Source organism: Opisthocomus hoazin, chromosome 5 (assembly GCF_030867145.1).
Source record: "Opisthocomus hoazin isolate bOpiHoa1 chromosome 5, bOpiHoa1.hap1, whole genome shotgun sequence".
In the NCBI taxonomy this organism is placed as follows: Eukaryota; Metazoa; Chordata; class Aves; order Opisthocomiformes; family Opisthocomidae; genus Opisthocomus; species Opisthocomus hoazin.
The window spans coordinates 87,999,671-88,019,679 of NC_134418.1; the positions used below are offsets into that span (position 1 = coordinate 87,999,671).

The 20,009-nt window shown below is 57.9% G+C and overlaps 2 protein-coding genes across 2 annotated transcripts in view; both read left to right on the forward strand.

The window, feature by feature from the left end:
• Positions 1–4,045: 4,045 nt before the first annotated feature.
• On the forward strand, positions 4,046–13,049 carry FGF5 (fibroblast growth factor 5). Its single transcript, XM_075420161.1, has 3 exons — positions 4,046–4,355; positions 6,794–6,897; positions 11,209–13,049. Exons 1-3 carry the CDS (start codon positions 4,046–4,048, stop codon positions 11,554–11,556), a joined length of 762 nt encoding a protein of 253 aa, XP_075276276.1. The 3' UTR covers positions 11,557–13,049.
• A 4,547-nt stretch (positions 13,050–17,596) lies between these two features.
• CFAP299 (cilia and flagella associated protein 299) overlaps positions 17,597–20,009 on the forward strand; it is a 217,710-nt gene continuing 215,297 nt past the window's right edge. Inside the window, 2 exon segments of the mRNA XM_075422118.1 lie at positions 17,597–17,645; positions 18,529–18,760. Coding sequence (XP_075278233.1) covers positions 17,597–17,645; positions 18,529–18,760 — 281 coding nt within the window.

The window sequence follows — 20,009 nt, forward strand, 5'->3', positions numbered from 1 at the left end:
AAGGCCGTGGCACACTTGGGACCAGTTTGTGCCCACCACCTATTGCATTCAGCGTGACATTGTCCATCTTCCAGTGGCACCATTTACGCTATATTTTGTCTCAATAGACCAGACTAACCCCTTATGGCAGCAGATCTTTGTTGTTGTCCTACAAGCCTGCTGCCAGCCCCTGCCTGCAGAAACACAGCGGGGTGGCAGCTCCGCACGTGGGGACGTGCTGCTGGGCCCGGGTGCTGCAGGGGAAGCTGTGCTCAGGCTCCTCTTCAGTGAAGCGTCCTCGGGTCTTGCTCAGCCCTGCCATTTCCCAGCCCTGCCTGCAGCCTCTCCGGAGCAGCAGCGTGCCAGGCTGGTGTTTTCCCGTGTGGAGGCTGGTGGGGTGGCTTCTGAGTGACCTCAGGGGCTTCTGTGTCTGTGGGGAAGGTGTGCATTGCACCCGGCAGCACCTTGGTTCCCCACAGCCCCTGGGTTATCATTTTAGTTAAATCAAGTGGGTTTAATGCATGTGCCCCTAGTAAGACGCTCTGCTTCCAGCTCTGTGCAGAGCTGCTCCAGCAGCCAAGGCTCGCGCCTTCCCCAGGAGCAGGGACACGTGGGGCTGTCCTCGCAGGGCCCCCTGCGCTGCAGCCACCCCCCTCCTGCCACAGGTGAGTCTCCTTCAGGCCACAGATCCTGGTTGCACAGGCTTTTGTCACAAGCTGCTGAGGTGGCACGGGGTGCGTTTCCCCGGGGAGCAGCTGGCCCCAGGGCACCCCACGCCTGCACCAGCGCAGGGACGCGCTGTCGCTCCTCAGTCCCCCGAGAAGCTGAACGCAGCGTGCTCTTACTCTGCTGATGCTGTGAAATCAACCTTCCCGTGAGTGAAAACACAAGCGATGTTGAAAGCCGGGTGTGCTTTCCCTCGAGGCCGTCTGGCAGGGCACTGCTGCAGCCTGGCACGGCTCAGCTCAGGGCCACTGTACCGTGCCCTTGTGCTCCCTGGGAGCCGGGGCTGGCTCGCATCGGCGCAGGGCTGGTGGAGCGCGGGGTGGCTCGGGTACGGCCACAACTACAACTTCACACACAAGCTCGCTGAACAAGGCTTTGCTGGCTTGCTTTATGCCTTGTCACATTTTGCTCTGCAGACTTTTAAGGGGCAATTAAATAGAACCTGGCTCACGTTTGGAGGGGGAAACATTCCCGCTATGCAGAGCGTGGCCCCAGGTTACGCAGCAGATCAAGCAGAGGTTCAGAAGAGCCCTTCTCTTTAAATACAAGATTTTACATGTGAAACCTAACTTATCCTGTCCGTTTGCTAAAAGTTTTCTCTGTAACGAAGCCTTGAATAATTTAGGTAACATAACATCAGCATTAGGCTTCAGAAGCTGCTGGTGTGCATGTAAGGGCTGTTACTGCCAAAGGCAATTACACTGGATTATTCCAGGAAGTTGACTATTATATATATTTATTTATTTATATTTAAGCCTCACATTTTGTGTGGGGTTTTTTTGGTTTTGTTTTTTTTTTGTTTGTTTGTTTTTTACATGGGTATTTGGGGTATTTGAAAGTAAGTAATGTGTTGTGTTAATGAATAGATTCAAATGAAAACAAACCAACACAATGTAGTTCATGCCCAAAGGATTGCTTGGGAGTTGTCTTTCTTAGGGTTTCATCGTGAAGATGAAAATGTGCCATGTGCCACAGGGCCAGTATCTTGTGCGAGTCACTTCTCTGCCAGCATGGCCGGCTGGGCCATGGCCCTGACGGGGCATGGGACTCCCCTGAGGAGGGCGATGGCATCCCGCAGGTGGGCAGGAGCCCCCACCTCTGGCAGGACCCCACTGCTCAGGCAGGGTACCCATGTCCTGTCCCACAGCAGGGAAAAGCAGAGAGTGCAGCGGATGAGACCCGAAAGGGCTTGGCTGTCTCGCAGTGCCCCCCTGAAAGGGTCGTGAACAGGCAGCACAGGGGGTTGCCACCAACATCAGGTCTACACGACCTGCTTGGGCAAGCCCACCCCGCAGGTGTCACCTTCCTGGTAGCCTTTCCAACAGCCGTGCCCCACGGGAATTTGGGTTTTCAGGGATTTCTTTATTGTGTGTGGGGAAATTGGTCCAGCAGCATGCATGAGCAGAGCATGTCTGGCATCCAGGGTGGCAACAGACAAGCTGCTGGGAACTACAGAGATGGACCCTAGGGTCGAAATCTGGGAGGCTGGGCTTGCTGGTGAACCTCTGGGCACGGCAGCTCTGAGCAGGCATCTCCCCCTGGGACTTGCCTGTGCCTCCTCGCTTCTGCTGTGCCCAGTCACTCTTGTGATGAAGACTTTAAATATTTTTACATTCACCTTAACTTAGGGTGGCAGAAATAGTTCATGGTCTCCTTGACCTGGATGGAGAACAGAGATTTCCCAGGGCCAGATCCTTTGGCAGCCACAGCCTTTAAAGCAAGATGCAAAAGGGGAAATCCTCTTCAAGTGAGTTGCTGTGCCTCCGCGTGTGCCTCAGCCGTGCTAATATATAAGGTCCAGTGCAAACATCACAGGAGAGTTTCATAACCCCTTTAGGTCCTTGTCTTGCTTGTGGATCTGGATTTAGATTTTAGCGTGTGCATGTAATTAAACAAACGAGATGAGGTGGTCAAGTGGAAGTCAGAGATTTTACCAGGCCAACCACTACAGCTGGAAGAAGTAAACAAGCTTTTGAGTGCCCTGACCCTCCTTCAGGTATGTGTATCTATATATAGGGCTGTCTATATATACATATTTATATATAAACGTGTGTGCATACATCTCTGTGTGTATATATATGTGCTGATAAATAGTTTGAAATTGCAGTCATGTTGTTGTGAGCTCATTTCTGTTCTCACCAGAGCGTACCAGGGTGTCAGTCAGGCTGGATATGGCCCCGTAAGTGTGTGTCCCTCCCCGCGCCCCTGACCTTCAGCTTCCTCTGAAGGCGAAGGTCACTCTCCAGCGTGCCACCCGCTCTGCCTCCTTCCTGCCGAACCCGATCCCGGGGTGCACGGCCTGGCCAAGCCCGCCGGCCAGAGCTGACCCCGGTGACGGCCGCAGAGTGCTTTCTGGGCAGGCTTTAGGGGGAAAATGCAGATTTGCAAGAGCAGTAAGGGTGTGTAGGTGTGGGGTTTGGACTGCGTGTTGGGCAGGGCGAGTTTGGCTGATGTTGGGTTTTGCAGAGGCGAGGTTTTTCCAGTGGCGTCGGGAGAGGAGTGGGGAGCCGCGAGCAGCCCCAGGAGCTGAAAAAAGCAGAATATGCTCGGTGCTGTGATGATGGATAGGCTGTCGCCACAGGGTCTCTTCCCTCACTACGGTGCTGCGTGGCAATTGTCTTTGTAATTGGGAAGAAATACGGCGTCTGGTGCTGGCGGGGTCCCGGGCACGTGTCAGGGTCACCGTGCCGGTGGGGGGAGGCCATCCCCCCGCCCGGGAACCGTGGGGGACATCGCGCTCAGCCAAGGGCCAGCGGTCCCCCGCGTGCATCGAAGCGCTGTCGGGGCGTTTGTGTCGGTGGCCGTGCCGGCAGCCCCCGCCGACCCCGAGGGCTGCTCGCTGGGCTCCGTGCGGGAGGGCGAGCAGCCTTCCCGCTCAGCGTGCTGCCTCCGGCCCCAGACCCGCTCCCTCGCCCGGGGCCGAGCCTGGCTGGCTGTGCAGCTGCCGGCTGTCATCCCCCCGCGGCCCGGCCCGGGGGGCTGCAACCCAATCCCTTCCCCTTCCCGGGGGTGCCCCGCCGCTGGGCCGGGGCGAAGGTGCTGACGAGCTGTTCCTCGGCCGTAACCCGAGGCGCAGCCCCGCGCCCCCGTCTCGGCGCGGCGGACAACTTAATGCCCCAGATTTATGCGCCCCCGAGCCCCGGCATCTGCTGCGGGGGGCGGCGCGGGGGGTGCGCGGTGCTGCCGGGGCCGGGCACAGGTGCGGGGCCGCCACCCGCTTATAAATACCCCGGCGGCGGTGGCGGGGAGGGGCGTCCCGGTCCCCCCCGGCCCGGTCTCCCCCGGCGGGGTTCCGCGGCGGAGCGGGATGCGGCGCGGCGCCCTCCCTCCCGCCGGCAGCATGAGCCCGGCCTTCCTCCTCCTCCTCCTCCTCCTCGCCCTGCCCGCCCGCGCCCGGCGGGAGCAGGTGCCCGGCGGGGCGCAGCCGGGCCCGGGGGGCCGCAACGCCCCCGCGCCTTTCTCCTCCTCCTCCTCCTCCTCTTCCTCCTCCTCCTCCTCCTCGGCGGCGGCGGCGGCGGGGCCGAGCCGCTTCCCGCGGAGCCGCCCGGGGCGGCGGCGGGGCCGGCTGTACTGCCGGGTGGGCATCGGCTTCCACCTCCAGCTGCACCCCGACGGCCGGGTGGACGGCGCCCACGACGCCAGCCCGCTCAGTGAGTGCCCGGGGGGCGGTCGGGGGTGCCCCGGCGCGGGGGTCCCGGCGCGCTCCCCCCGTGCCCCCCATCCCTGAGGGCGTCTCCCGTGGGTGACGGACCCCTCGCTCCCTGCCACCTTCACCCGGGGCGAGCTGCAGCCCGGGCGGCCTCGGGGAGGGCGAATGTGGGGTGCTGCCCGCCCCGGGAGGCTGGGGGAGGGACTGGACGGGACGGGACGCTGCCCCCGGGAGCGGAGCGAGCTCTGCCCTGCTCGCTTTGGGGAGTGCCTGCCGCGGCGGAGCGAGTCCCTGAGGACCGAGGCAGGGGCGCGAGGTTTGTGCTTCCACCGCAGCACCTTGCTGGGGTACCGGGGGGCGGGATGCAGCACCGGGCTCTCCCTCACGCCCCTTTTCCGTCCTTTCGCGGTGCAACTTTTCCATCCTTCCCTCTGCATTCTCGTTCTTCCAGCACAGCGATAGGGTATATTCAGTTTAAAAATAGGACTGAGGCTGATGTTCCCCTGAGAGAAAGCTGTGCTAACTCATGGCTTATCCTTCGGGCCGGAGTTGCCGTGATATCCTGTTAGAGGGAATGAAATGGCAGGCGGGGATGAAAAAATCACTTAAAGAGCCCGAGGGCCTGGGCCTGAGGTGACCCTGGCAGCACGCGTGGCTTCAGCTGTCGGGTGTGCTCATGGAGCAACAGCCGCATCTGGCCTGGACCGAATAATTCAGGCCCTGTCTGTGCCATGGCCCTGCGAAGGAGAACAGCCCGTGGGCAGGGATGCTGGGAGGTCAGAAACCCTGCTTGGGGTTCTGAGGAGCACTGCGGGGTCTGCAAAGGGGATGGATGGGAAAACGAGGCATCCACACACTGGCTGTTTTGGGAAACGTGTTTGGAGGGGCTGCCTGCGCCGTGCCACCCTGGCCCTGTCTCGCAGCGGCACGGCAGAGGGGCTCTCCCCCATGAAATGTGCGCAGCCTTGGATGCCACAGCTGTCTCACAGGGGCTTGGGTCACGTGAAGTTCCTCCCTCTTTAATCTGAGATTTTCTCCCCGAAAGGCGCCAGAGCCAGCCACAGCCAGGGGCGGGTGCTGGTGGTGGTGCTGTGCTGGCGTGTTGCTCTGAGGAGCCGTCCCCCATTGGGAAGAAGTCAGCTTTTGGCAGGAAAAGCCCAGCTTTGGCCCCTGGGAAACTAGGCTTGACCCAGGGCACCCCATGTCTCCCAGCCAGCGTGGCCACCCCCTCAAAGGCAGCAGGTTTTGGGGTGCTCTCGAGGACAGGGAGCGTGCTGGAGAGGGTACATGTCTTGTTGCAGTGGGGCTGCACAGCCCCGTGTCTCTTGGCAGTTGCTACCTGTGGGGCATGTGGGGAGAGGAGGGGCGGCCCACCAGCCCCCCAAAGTGCCCCCAGGCCCTCAGTGCCAGGACCCGAGTGCCTCCAGGAGCTGCGCTTCCTCCTTAAAATAAACACGGGATGTGGTGATCTGATCCCCCAGCCTCGGGGATTTAGCAGCGGCTTCATGTTTGCTCTTGGCACGTTAATCCGCACGGCCCCTTGCTGAGGCTGGGCGAGATGCTCTCATGGGCTCCTTCCTCCGGAGCCAGGGCTACCAAGACCCGCCCTGGGGCAACCAAGTCCCAGCAGGGCCACCCCAGGGCTGCAGCTGGGAGTCGCAGTGCTTTTTTCCCAGGGTTGGAAGGGTGCACTGGGGACGTGGTGCTTACCCCAGCTGGCGAGGGTGTCGGAGGGACGCTGGACCTTGCTGCCACCCTTCCTCTGCCCAGAGGGCCACCGAGCTGTGTGGGGAACCAAAACGTGCTGGTGTTGTTGCTGAACGATGCTCGGAGATCGAAGCTCTTCTACAAGACGAGTTATAGATCACACACACCCCACCACAGGCCAGAGCCGCATCCTGCTCAGAAAATACCCGTCTGAAGGGAAAATGGCTTGTTTTCTTGTGACTGGGCTGCATAGTGCCCTGCTCCCCGAGTCCTGCTGCAAGGAGGGGCCTAAGAAACTATTATTGGTACTGTTAGCCCCAAATGGTGTGTGTGACACCTTATTTCCAGAGTTCGGTGTGTACGGGAGGAGGATGGGCATGGCTGCTCTCAGCAGGCTGGCTGTAGCCACGAGGGGCTTTTCCCACCCTTGACGGGGATTTCCCCAGGGATCAACTTCCTCTGTTGTAGCTGACTCAGGAATTGTCCTCTAAAACACAGCTTTTTTTTTTTTTTTTTTTAACATAGAACCCCACTACCCTGTAGCCATCCCGGAGTCGACGCAGGTCCCTCTGCGGGGTGGAGGGATGGAGCAGGAGTGCTGCGTGGAGCCAGGCAGCCGAGAGCAGGGACATGTGGAGAGGAAATGCAAACCTATGAGACTGATATTTTTTTTTCTTTGTCACACCAATGTGAAAAGAACTGTGATTTATTTTGGGATTTCTGTCATCCTAGGTATTTTGGAAATATTTGCTGTGTCTCAGGGGATTGTAGGAATACGAGGAGTTTTCAGCAACAAATTTTTAGCGATGTCAAAAAAAGGAAAACTCCATGCAAGTGTAAGTAAACTCCCCACTTCTCAGTATGTGTTGTTTATTAAAGGCCTTGTGACACCTCCACGTGCACGCAGCAGCGATGCTCCCGGGCAGGGCCCCGGCGTGCCGAGCCCCTTCGGCTGCCCGGAGGGCTCCGCGCTGGGTGGCCTCAGCACCGCACAGACAGATAGGGGACAGGTGGAGCAAAAAACCCTGAAGCGCATATCCCTGCTTACTGCATTTGACCAAGAAAAGTGCGCTTTTTTTTTTTTCTTTTTTGGTGCAGTTGGGTATTTGCATCAAAAGGACTTGTTCTTTGAGCATTGCTGGTTTATTTTTAGCAACTTCTGCAGCAGATCGCGCAGACGGTTTTAGCCAAATGTCTCCTGGAGAGCGGCATGCGTGGTGCTGGGAGCCTGCCTGCGCCCATGCGTGCGCCGGGAAGGAAGGGGCTGTGGCCCTGGAGTTTTGGCTGGGTTGGCCCATGAGGGAGAGACGTCCCCCGGTGAGACCGTGCAGCTGCACGCAGGGTTTTGGGGAGGTGAGGTCCAGCCCGTGTGGGAGCGTTGCAGCTAGAGTGGAAAAATCCCAGTAACTCGTGTTTCTGCAGGCTGCTTTCCTGAAGGTTGGGGTTTCCTGCAGGTCTGCTTGTGCTTTTTCCAGGCTTTTTGCATTGAACGAATCCTATAAGTTGATTTCACTTCTTTTCAACTTCAAGATGCTGCTTCCTAATTTTTTCCTGATAGTCCTAGAGATCATTTAAACGAATGAAAGTAACTACTGTGCTTGCATGAAAGTCATCATCTATTAAAGGTGTGTATAAATGCAACACCCAAAAAAGGGCATTTTTAACACAGCATCTTGGCCGACCTGTCCCCCAAGTTTGTTTCCAGGGAGCCTGTTCAGGACCGATAGCCTGGAAGAGGGTAAAGCCAATTGCCTGCCCCGCAGTTGTGAGCCAAACCTCACGGTCACAATGGTGGGTGTTACGGATGTGCTTATGCTGCTCGAGCCTGCAGATTGCCTTCAGGCGAGATTTATGAACTAGCCTCTCTCCCTTGAGTCTTATTGGAGTGTTGCTCCTGAAACCTAATGATGCTTAAAGGGTGAGCACATGGTTGCTGATTTTAGGAAACAAAGTAGGAGCGGGAACGGAGCCTGGGGGAAATGGGGAATGGCTGCGTGGAGGAAAACACGAGGGAAGGAGATGGGGCAGGAATCAGGCAGAGCAGGAGGAGAACAGCGGGAAGGTAAAGGAAGGAGAGAAGAAGGAAGCAGGTGGAGCACCATCCTCAGACCCTCCAGAGCCTCCCCTCCCTCGTGGCGTACAATAGGCCCCCTTGTTCAAGCTGAAGCCTTGATTTATGCCCTGGCGCAGGCAGAAATTAAATCAAACCTTGTTGGTGTATGGTTAATTGTCGGCACACAAAGGGCAGTGCTGGAGAGGGACCTCAATTAGGTGGGTCAGAGCGGGGGGTGAGGACACACGATGCCCCGCTCGGATGAAAGCCACGAATTTGTAGAAACTTGACCCAAATGTCTAAAGATTGCTGGGCTAAATAATGCCGATAATGCAAACCCGGCATCTGTTGTTCTTTCCTGCCTTGGCAGGATAAAGTTATTTCATGGCCTAATGAGTTTTGAGCAGTACAAAGCGCGTCCTGCGCCCGTCACTCAGGGCAGCGCTTTGATATGGGAGTCACGCCGGTGACTTTGTGCTGAACCGCAGATAAAAGTCATTCCTGCAGGGATTCGGGCTCCCTCGAAACTCTCGGGGCCCGGATTTATCCCAGCTCGGTGCTTTACAGCAGCCTTCCCCCTTAATTTTTTTCTTTTTTTTTGATGGCAACTTAATTAAATTACCAAGCAGTTCGTTTTTAGAGGCACCAGCTTCAGAAAGTGACAGTAATCCCAGCAATTATCAGTTGCGTGCACAGATGGCTTTTTCCTTGTTGTTAAATCCTCGGTCCCCTGTTTGTACATTTTTAGCACAGAGCGGGCAGGAGGGGGTTTGGTGTTGGTCTTGGCAGGGGCCGACACGAACCCCGGAGGAGAGGTTTGCCCACAGGGGGCTCAGATAATTTTCCTTTCTCGGGAGTTGTTCCGAGTTGACCGAACACTGTGGTCCTCACTGGGGGAAATCTCTGTTGAATTGGATTTTGACGTTTAATTGACTTCAGGATTGCTCTTCATGATTGTCTCTGGACCTGCTGCAGAGCAAATCCAACGGCCAGCCAGTGCTCCGAGGCGGTGCTGCCTGCCCTGTGCCAGGGAAAAAGCCTTTTCCCCGTCTGAAGCGGTGTGGTTGCGGAGCTGAGGGGCTGGGACGCAGGGATGCCTGTCCGTGAGGCGCTGATGCACTCCCCGGGGTGGTTTGCTGTCTGCGGGTGAGGGCTTCCCTCCACGCGTGTGGGCTGCGGGTCTCCTTTCCCGCGCCGCTGGCGGGAGCAGCCCATGGCATCCCTCTGCGTCCAGGGCTGGAGACCACCCCCCACTTCCCCAGATCCCTCTGTGGAGGGGATGCTGCTCTGACTCTTCGGGAGCAGTTCCCCCCAGAACACTTCAAGCAGGAACGTTTCCTGTGATGCTCCAGACAGGGAGCCGCGCAGCCCGCTGCCTGCCGCCTCCCGTTGCGGGGTGGCATTGTCCCAGAAATGCTGGGCCAGACTGGCAATGCCGATTCGGCTTACCCACGAGGAACGCAGCAGCGAGCTGACCTGTCTGTAGGGATACATACGAGCAGGGGCACAAGCATCTTCTCCTATTCACAGCAGCAGTCACAAAGCCTGCTGGAGCCGATTTCAGCAATGAATTCTCGGCCGTGGCCAGCCTTGATGCCCAGGGCAGGGCAGCCTACTTCATCTCCTACACCAAAAAAGCCTGTTCTTGCCATTTGCCCAAATTCCACTGGGAAACGCAGGGCCTGCTTCAGGGCCTCTTGCGCAGAGCACCCTTTCAGGCGTGCCTCAGTCAATCCTAAAACCTCCTTGTGCAAAGGCTGATGCAGGGGTGTCTTGCTCGGGCACCGCTGCGCCTGTCAGGACTTTAGAGAGCAACGCAGGGTCAGCAAATCCTTGCCTCAGGAAGGTGAATACTCGTGCATGGGCGATACAGCATCAAGGATGTATGAAAGACAGGGAAAGCAAAAATGAGTCATCAAGGTGACGTTTCTTTCAAGTGAAGAGCAAAAGAAGACTTAATTCAAAGTGCTATGAGGAAAAAAATGCATGGCAGGCCGGGGACTCTGTCATTTGTATTGTAGGACTCAAATTCTCTGGTTAAATTGGGAGTTTAAAAATTATCCCAGCCAGTTGGGCCTTCTGTGTGATTGTAAAGCACTGCTTGGGGGTTTTGCCTTGTTCTCCATTGATGGGGGTTTTGGAGCTCGAGAGCTCAGCATCCATTTGACGTCAATAGTTTTGAAGCGTTGCTTTTCGATCAGGCTGTGGTGCCCCAGGCATGGCTGGAGAAGCTGTCAGGGCACCAGGTACCATGCCCACGGTTGGATTAAAGCCTGGCAAAGGATTTCAGATGGGGTCCTGGGGACTGCAGCCAGGTGTCCCAGGGCCATGGGTACATAGCTGGGGCATTACAGCTCTATTTTTGTGTTTCTGTATGCTTTGTTTTTCCTCCCCTCCCTTGACAACAAGAAGGAGCTGGTGTGGGCAGCATTCAGCCTGTCCTCTGCGGCAGTGGGAAACCTTTCCCCCCAGCCCTCCAGGAGCCAATGCGGCTGCCCTGTTTACAAGAGGTGATGCTCCTGGGCTGCAAGTAATTTCTTCAGGTTATCAAGCAGCAAAACGCCCCGAGTTCATTTAAAACCAAGTAGAGGGGAAAAAAACAAACCCAGTACAATCAAAGCCATGTTCAGTGAAGCAATGAAAATCTGCATGCAAATTGCCTTTCCAGATTATTAAGTGATGATTCAGTGCCCAAGTGAGGGGTGCGAGGGTGGGAACGGAGATGGAGCCGGGGCTCGACCCCAGGGTCCGCAGTCGGGCTGCAGCACAGGGGGTGCAGAGCCACATCCTCCCTCCTGTCAGTGGGAAGGGCAGGAGACGCGGGGTGAGAGGGAAGGGTGGTTCTGGGGCAGGCCAAGCCTGTTCTTTCCAAGAAAGCCCAGAACTGAGTGGCAAGCAGCTACTGAGATTATCTGCATTGGGGGGTTTCCTGGGTACCTGGCAGCCTCGGAGAGGGTTCCCCAGGTGTCCCGTGTTGCCGCTTGCCCCTTTGGACCTGGTCTGGGGGGGGGACAGAATCCCAGCAAGCGTTGCGGGGCAGGGGACGGGCGAAACCAGCCCCGTGCTAACGGTGCTCCCGGCTCTGTCCCCGCAGGCGCGGTTCACGGCGGACTGCCAGTTCCGGGAGCGCTTCCAGGAGAACAGCTACAACACCTATGCCTCGGCCGTGCACCGCAGCCCGCGCTCAGGGCGCCAGTGGTACGTGGCCCTCAACAAGCGGGGCAAAGCCAAGCGGGGCTGCAGCCCCCGCGCCCGGCCCCAGCACGTCTCCACGCACTTCCTGCCCCGCTTCCGGCAGCCCCAGCCCCCCGAGCTCGCCTTCACCGTCACCCTCCCCGAAAAGAAGCCCCCGCCGCCACCGCCGAAACCGAAGGTCGCCCTGAACCCGCCTCGGAAAAACCCTGGCCCTGTCAAGTACCGGCTGAAGTTTCGCTTCGGGTAGCATGCCGTGGCGGTGACGCCGGCATGGGAGCGACCAGGCACCTGTGCGGCTTTTTGGGGGTGACCTCGTGGGAGACCTGTGTCCCCTCCCTCCCCCAGCAGATGCGGGGAGGCTCCGGGTAGTGTGTTGGGCTCGGGGTCTCCTCTTCGCCCCCAGACCAGACAGCACCCTGGGAGGCGTGCGTTGGGACAACGTAACTTGGGCTTTCCAAAGAGTATTCCTGTGCTGGACAGAAAACACTTGATGGACCTTGGGTTAATTTTCTGTTGTTGAAAGAAGCAGAAAGGTACCTCTATGGCCAACATATTTTCTTACCTTATTTTCACTAGTGACTCTTTTGACAATCATTTTCATACAAGAGATATGTTCAGAACCAACCTGTGAAATGCTTGTTTTTCCTTTTTTTTAATTTTTTTACTTTTTTCATCTCCTTTTTGCTGCACTTTTTTCCTCCGACCATACCTCAGATGGCCGTATATTCAGGTCTGCCCCTTCCCCTTGTCTTACAAAGCAGCTCCTCCCTTCCGCAACAAAAGAGCAAGACCAACCCCAACAAATTCATTCACCTTATCTGTGCTGCAAGGGGGTCTTAAAACTCTTTGTTGGCAGTAATAGATTTTTTTTTTCCCCAAGGGTTGCAGGCTTGGGGAGGGCGGCTGTTTGCAGCCTCACTTCTGGTGGTCTCTCCCATTCTTCCCCGGACAGCTGGAGGACCGAGTCTCCTCCTGTCTATCAAAGTGTGGTGTGCATGTCTGTGTTTAAAATACCTCTGCCCCAGCCCCGGGGCATTCCTGCTTGCGAGGGGAGGGAGCCGCACCAAGACCCCTCCCCGGGGGGTGGCTGGCAGGAGCCCCTCCGAGCCCCTGCTCCCTGGGCACAACGGGGATGCACTTGGCCCATGGGTGCCCACCAGTTTCTTCCACCAGTTTGTGCTGCTGATTTATTTTATCAGTCACAGTACACTTACGGAGCAGGGGGGAAAGGGTTGTATTTTATAGCGAGTGTGGCGATGTGGCAATAAATGCTGTTACAGCTACTTGTACCTTCAGAAGTGCTTTTTTCCCACCCAGGTTGCCCTGTGGCCCCAACTGTCAAATTGTTTCTCTGTTGTGGTGTTGTCTGTGGAGTAGTTGTGCGTATGGAGTTTTTAATTTGCATTTAGCTGTGTTGTGTATGTACAGAAAGTGGTAGCACTGAACCTCAGCAGTTAAGCCTTAATAGGAGCCCAGGTGGGCTCGCATTTGTAAAACCCCTCCTGACCTGAGCCCTGTTAGCGTCAAGCAGCAATAACGAAGGCAGGTGGCACTGCCAAGCCGTTTCTCCAAATCTGATCATGGCACAAATGGCTATTTCCATTGAAATCGTGGTTCTTCACCTATCATCCTTCTGGGCAGCCCCTGGCCAGAGGCATCTGCTCCATGCAGCAGCAAGTGCTTTCGTACAAGGGCACGCGCTCCACGTGTGGGGATGAATGGGGGTGCCAGAATAAAATATAATCGTGCTTCATTTTGTACCCTGGTTGTGTAATCTTTTGACTGTCTGCTGTCTGTGCGTGTTTCTTTTCTTCCCCTGAAGGAGAAAAATGAGTGTTGTTAAATTAGCTGCTACACGTGTTTTTGTCAGCTGGTTTGGCCCTTGTGGCATCGGCGACAGGGTGGAGCGGAGCACAATCGGTGCATGTGCTTCCTTTGTAGGCCGTGCTCTGCACGCTGTGCGCCAAGACCAGCGTCCCGAGGGCTGCCCGCGGCAGTCCTCCGGGCCGGAGTCACCGCAGCGGAGTGCGAGCCGAACACGGGTGCCGGAAATGCACCCCAGCCATTTCCAGCAAGGCAACCTGCCCGCTGAGTTACAACATTCAGGTAGTGCTGCTTATCTGCTGTTCAGTAGCCAGGCACAATTAGGTGTAATTAATGCTCAGTGAAGCATGGGGCCACCTAAATGAACTAATTGAATGAAAACATTTGAGGGAGCCGTGTGGGAGGGTGTCAGCCTCCGCCCAGGGCGGGTGCCTGGAGCTCCCTGGGCAGGTAAGAGAGGAGCAAGTGTGCTGGTTCCTTGCTCTCACTGCTTTCCCTCAGAGGGAAAAGGGGTTTTTAAATCTTGTTTTAAGGAAAATTCTTGTTGATAACTAGTCTGTATGACAAAAAACCGCTTTGATCTGTGTATTTCTGGGGAAAAATGGATCCTCAGTTGAGCTGTGATGGCAGCATCCAATGTTTGCCATAGCAGCTACTGGGAAGTGCCGTTTGCCCCATTGCGGCGGCTGGGAGGGACGGGAGCGCGGGGCCATGGGCTCTCCCGAGGACAGACGGGTGCTGACGGTGGCCGGGACCCCTGGCCCACAGGAGCTGAGCACCTCCTTGCCCCGTGCTCGGGGTCTGGCTGAGCACGTTTCTCCTGAGGCCCCTTGCTGCTCCTACCGTGGCCGGGTACTGGCCGCCTCTCGGGGCTGTCGGGTGAGATTCAGCTGAGGAAACACCCTGGCATCTCCTCCCTCCGGGTGCCAGCAAAACCTGCGCTCCCCTGCCCGGGGGGTGAGGACGGGGGGGGCAGAGGGGGGTGCGGGCGCTTTACCCCCTTGCACCCAGTTTCCCAAGGGGCGTGGGGGCTGCAGCGTTGCTTGTCGAGGGCTGCTGCTGAAACGCGGGCGTTTCACTGGGGGGTTCTGGCAGCCGGGAGCAGCCCTGCAACACACAGCTAAGGGTGCTAGCAGGCGCGGGAAGCAGCGGGGGGAGGCTGGTGCTTCAACACTACAGTAATTATTAAAATGCAGCTGTGCTATTGCAATAAAGAGGTCTGTGCCACAGCACACAGCAGCCCACTGGCAACCTCAGCAGAGAGCCTAATGCAAGTTCATCTAAGTGATGTGGACTGACAAACCCTTCCTGTTCCTTTCTGGCTGCTCTTCTGCAAGGAAATTAAATAGGTTTGCTTATCAGGAGGAGACTGAAGGCATTTAAAAAATGGGTAAATATCTCAGTTAAATTTAAAAATAGCTTGTGAGAAATTAGAGATTTTTAAGGAATAAAGGTAACTTTTTCAGTGTGTTATGTTTCTTGCATTTCAGAAGTGGTTTTGGTGTTGGCTTGCTTTTATTTATAGCTGTTGACTGCATTAAATCTTTCTGGCTACTGCTTTTGCAAGCAGGGCAGGGGCCATGTTGCACTAGCCAACCGCTCCCTGAGCAGGACGAGAAGCCCAAAAGCCTTGCAGCAGAAGCCCAGAGCCTCCTGCGGCCCTGCTCCCGAGGCAAGGGGGGAGCCTCCCAGCCCTTCAGCAGGGAGAAAGGACGTGAGACCAAAACGCTTCTCTTCCTCTTTCCTGCTTGTTGGCAGCACTTAGTCCTCCATGCTGGTTGGAGTAGTGCTCCTGCGGAATCAATGGGAGCAAGAGTACGCTCGGTATTGTGACTTGAGGGAGGGAAAATTGCTGTGACAGTCCAGCAAAAGAAGAAAGGCTCCAGCTTTGCAGCTCCGACCCTGATGTGAACTACCCTGTCAACCACCCCTGTTCCATCCGAGAGGATTTATTGTCTTGGCTTTAACATCAACAGCACTAATTGCTGGACTCTGAAACAGATTTTTGTACTTATTTTGCATAAAAGCTTTTAACATTGTCTTTAAATCTTGTTGCACGCAGAGGAAAAACCTTCTGGGAAAATCGAGGGCGCTTTCCTACCTCTGTTTTTGGGGTGCCAAGGGCAATGGGGCGTGCTAGGGCGGGTGTTCTGTGTTTGGGGACGCTGGGGAGGTCTGGCTGCTGGAAGCAGGCAGGGACGAGGATTGTGCATCAGCCGGCTGGGTGGCCTTCGGTGAGGGACCAGCAGCCTCTCAGGCAATTTTAATCGCAGAGCGGGCTGAGAGCAGGGCTGGTATGAGCCTGGTGGTGGGTGGCATCCAGGGAGCTAGGGCGTTTGAAGATAACATGGATGTATGAAGTTAACTGTCCTAGGACACCAGCACGATGCCTCTGAGCTCTTTGTCAGCAAGGCTAAAAATGGCATGATGGCACAATGTGGACCAATACCTAAAATTCGTCCTTTTTTTTCCTCTCCCATTTGCTTTCTGAGTCATCTTCCCCTGCAGACTTTGCAGCTAATAAAAAGTCTCAGATGTTGATTAGGCAAAGTACCACGTGGGGAGAGATGTGGTGCCTCTGGAAGCTCAGCTCAGAGCGTAACGTTAGCAAGTGTTGGAACAAATGTGAATCCTCCTGGGGGCACCTGACCCTTTTTGCTCTGCGAAGCTGGCGTTTTACCCAGCCGGCTCGCTTTGCCACGAGCTCCCCTGGGCAGGGCAGGCTGGTGGCCACCGCACCGTTGGCATGTTCCCCCAAGGGAGTAACTCCAAACTGAATTTACCACCTGGTGGGGAAAACGCTGGCTTAAACGCCGCGTATTTTCAGAAGTTGAAGGTTAGCATGGTGTGTCATTTTTTGGTTTATGGGTATTTTTCTTTCTCTTCCACTATCTCTGTCTTACCACTGTGGTGCTGGGGAGAAGAAGCTGGAAACGAAACAAAGGGGATGCCCAAATTCCTTTCCAGACAACCGCCACCTTCAAAGCAGGCGCGAATTCATGTGGAGCTGAGAAAGGGGCTGTGGGGAGCATGGCAGAGCGCACCGAGCTGCGCGCTGTGCCCCCACTCCATGTTGATGGATGCACTTGTTAAAAATCTTGAAATGTACGACAAGCCCCCATGTTCCCCCTGTCCCCATCACATCATGGCTTTAACCCCTACAGGTACACCATCTTCCAACCCCCCAGAAACGCCTGCTCAGGTCCCACGCTCCTGGAGTGCAGCATGGGGGCTGGAGGACTTCTCCTATGAGGACAGGCTGAGGGGGTTGGGGCTGCTCAGCCTGAAGAAGGCTCCGGGGTGACCTTAGAGCAGCTGCCAGTGCCTGAAGGGGCCGACAGGAAGGATGGAGAGGGGCTTTTCACAAGGGTGTGCAGTGATACAACAAGGGGGAACGGCTCTAAACTAAAAGAGGGCAGATTTAGATTAGATATTAGGAAGAAATCCTTCCCCATGAGGGTGGTGATGCCCTGGCCCAAGCTGCCCAGAGAAGCTGTGGCTGCCCCCTCCCTGGCAGTGCTCAAGGCCAGGTTGGATGGAGCTCTGAGCAGCCTGGGCTGGTGGAAGATGTCCCTGCCCATGGCAGGGGGCTGGAACCAGATGAGCTTTAAGGTCCGTTCCCGCCCAAACCATTCTGCGGTTCCTTGCTGCAGCGCAGGGCCACTCGGCAGAGGCTGGGCGCGGGAGCTGCCGGGCGGTGCCCTGCCCTCACGCGGAGCCCGCTGCGGCCCATCCCCGCCGCTGGGACAGCCGCACCGCGCCACCCGCGCCTGCGGGGCGGTGCCTGGTTGGCGGGACGGCGGGAACCGCGCTGCGGGGGCAGCGGGCCCGCGCCGCACGCGCCCCGCCCGGCGCCCGCGGCAGCCCCGCCCCCTCCCTCCCCGGCCCCTGCCACGCGGCGGCACGCGGCCCGCTCATCCAGCGCGCCGATTGGGCGGGGCGGGGCGGGGCGGCACGTGCTGGCGCTCGCGCCGCCGCTGCCAGGGGAGCGGGCGCGGTGGCGGCACGCGGTCCCCCGCCGCCGCCGTTCCGCAGCTACGAGGAGTACCTGGAGTCGCAGGTGACGGCGCGGGACCTGCGGTACCTGGAGGTCAGTGGGAGGCGGGGCGCCGCCCCGGGGCCCTCCCGGCGGGGGCTGGCGGGGCGGAGGCCGCCTTACCCCGGTGCGGTGCGGGAGCCCCCTTCGTGGGGCAGCGGTGGGGTGGTCTGGGTCGGGTCCCTTAGCTCCCAGGGGAGTCAGAGGCTTTGGTGGCTCGTGGAGCTTTGGCGCCTGTTGGGTGGTTCTGTCCTCAGGCAGGAGGCCGCCCTGCTTTCCCCTCTCCAAGCTGTCCCCAGGGAAGGAGGCAGCAGGGGCCTGGCGCAGGCCGCCCTGCTTTCGCCTCTCCAAGCTGTCCCCAGGGAAGGAGGCGGCGGGGGCCTGGCGCAGGCAGACCGCCCGGGCCGGGCTGCAGGCAGCCGGCAGCATGGCGGCCGTGGGGCAGCGAGACGGCATCCCAGCGGCCTTGAGCCTTGGTTGGCCGGAGAAGTGCAGCTGAGACAGGACCCTGCTCACAGGTGGGCTGCAAAGTGCAGGTGTGGGCCAGAGAGCCTGTCGTGGGAGCAGCCGTCGGTTACGTGGGGTTTGCTGTTGGTGTCTGCCCAGAGAAACCACCCGTCTGTCGAGAGGTGTGAGGTGGAGACAGGGGGGCTGGCTCTGAGCTGCAAAGGCAGCTTCAAGCTGGTGCTGGCCCGGTTCTTAACCAAAACCGGGAATCAGAGCTTGCGTGGGTCCAGTGCTTATGAAGCCCAGTTTTTAGGCTGAATCATTCCAAGGGATGCGTCTGGTGAAACAAGTCACATCACAGTGGTATTCAAAGGGTGCCGACCACTGGAATTTTGACCTCTAAAAATTCTAGTGCACATTGCTGGGCAGAAGCCATTCAGCGAGACCTGGACAGGCTGGAGAGCTGGGCAGAGAGGAACCTGATGAGGCGGGCACGGCCTTCCTGCGGCCCCGGCGCGGCAGCGGCAGGCGGGCGGGCACCGCGGGGCTTCGGCTGCGGAGCTCTGGGCGCCGCTGCCGGGCCTGTCGCGGGGGGTAGGGACCCCCGTACCCGGCCCCTCTCGCGGGGCGGGCTCGGAGCCCCTTCCCGTCCGGCGTGGCCGCGCTCGCCGGTCGCCGTGAGACCCGAGCAGGGCAGAGCCCGCGCAGCCGGTCTCGGGCGGCGTGTGGTGGGCCGCCTCTCCGCCCCCCAGCCGCGCCCTCCGGTCGCTGCGCCCCGGCGGGTCCCGTGAGCCCGGGCGCCGGGCCTCTGCGGGGAGGCGGGGAGCCGGGGTGCGTTTCGGCGGGCTGCGGGAGAGCGGCCGGGCCGGGGCCCGCCGCGGCGAACCGGCACCGCCCGCCCCGCCGGGGCAGCCGCGGGGGCGCCGCGCCCGGCCGCCGCGCCGCCAGGTGGCGCCCTCCGCCCGCGGCGACGGCTGGCGGGGGCCGGGGGCGCGTCCCCAGTGTCCCGGCGCTGCCCGCCGCTCCTTTCCTCCCTGCAGAGCGAGGCGGTGCGGCGGCAGCTGGTGGAGCTGGGCTTCTGCGGCGCCGGGAACGTGCTGCGGCGGGAGGAGTTTGAGGCGCGGGCGGCGGCGGCCCCCCAGAAGTAAGTGCCCGCCTGCCGGTGCCGGGCCCCGCGCGCCTCCTCGCTAGGCACCCGCCCCGCAGCCCGGCGGAACGGGGACCGCGCCCGCACCGCGGCCCTGCAGCCGGTCAGACGGGGGTTGTGACAGCAGGCGCCCGGCCCCGCGAGCCGTCCTGGCTGCGGGGCTGTCCCGTGGCGGGGCTGTGCGCGTGTGTGTGCGCGTGTGCTGCTCAGTCCCGTCACCCCGCCCCTGGGCCCGCATGCCGCTCTGGGAGAGGCCCGCAACCCTCCGCCTTGGGCGGACACCTCGGTCCTGCTGCGTGGTTACACAGTAATGCGCTCTGGTGCCCGGGTCATCCTCTCGACCTCGTAGCCAGCAAGTGTGTGTTTTCCAACGCCTCAGGCTTCTGCGATGGACTGATGGAAAAGTGGTGGCCTGTGGGAAGGGGAAATACCGTTTCTGTGCTGGTCAGTTGTTAGGCTTCGAGGACTGAGTTTGTTGGGTAACATACTCTAGAGTTCCTTTCCTGCCAATAGCAATAGGTAAGCTCCTCTTGGTTCCTTGTGAGTGTGTCCCTGGGTCAGGGAGAGTCGGGTTGCTGTGGGAGTGCTCGCTTTACGTAGGGTAGCTGAAGCAAATCACGCAAAGGTCTACGAGAACTAGTGCTTGGGAAGAGATTTAAGTGGCTCAGACTGGATGAGGGTCTCTGTGGATATTGTTACAGGGTGTCTGCTCTTTTATGTGGACTATTGCGCTTCCATTTCCAAAAGCCTTTGAGGGGAGAGCTGATTTACTCTCCAAAAGTCTCTGGCAAAGGAAATTCAAGCAATGCATGTGCAATTTTTTTTTTTTTAGGCTTTTGTTTTGTTTTGACTTCTGCCGTCTTATACTTGTTACAGCGTGTGTGGCTACAGCATGCGCATTCCACAAAAACTCACGGTGCACTGAGAATTCAGTGCTTTGCAATAAAGCTTTATTGAACCTTGTGGCTGGTTCCCTGCTACCTTTTTGTTTTTGCACCTTCTCCACTCTGTTTAAGCAGCCTGCAAATCTTAAAACTTTTAGCCGTTTACCTTTCTGGTTTCTTCTGTTCTTTGCCTCTTGAGAAAAAGCAATGAACAACCCCTATAAATACTGAACTTTTTTTGGTGCCTTGCTACAAGAAGCTAAGTAGTATTATTACAATGCTTATTTTGTCAACATGGTTGGGGAATAGTCCTATAGTGAAATTATTATTTAATAATTTAACAGCATGTATCAAATGCCTTT

What these genes read in the sequence shown, in the direction of transcription:
- FGF5 (XM_075420161.1), top strand. Translation starts at nt 4,046, where the DNA reads ATGAGCCCGGCCTTCCTCCTCCTCCTCCTCCTCCTCGCCCTGCCCGCC. An exon ending in CCACGACGCCAGCCCGCTCA is followed by an intron (nt 4,356 to 6,793) that starts GTGAGTGCCCGG and finishes CTGTCATCCTAG; the next exon opens with GTATTTTGGAAATATTTGCT. An exon ending in AAGGAAAACTCCATGCAAGT is followed by an intron (nt 6,898 to 11,208) that starts GTAAGTAAACTC and finishes CTGTCCCCGCAG; the next exon opens with GCGCGGTTCACGGCGGACTG.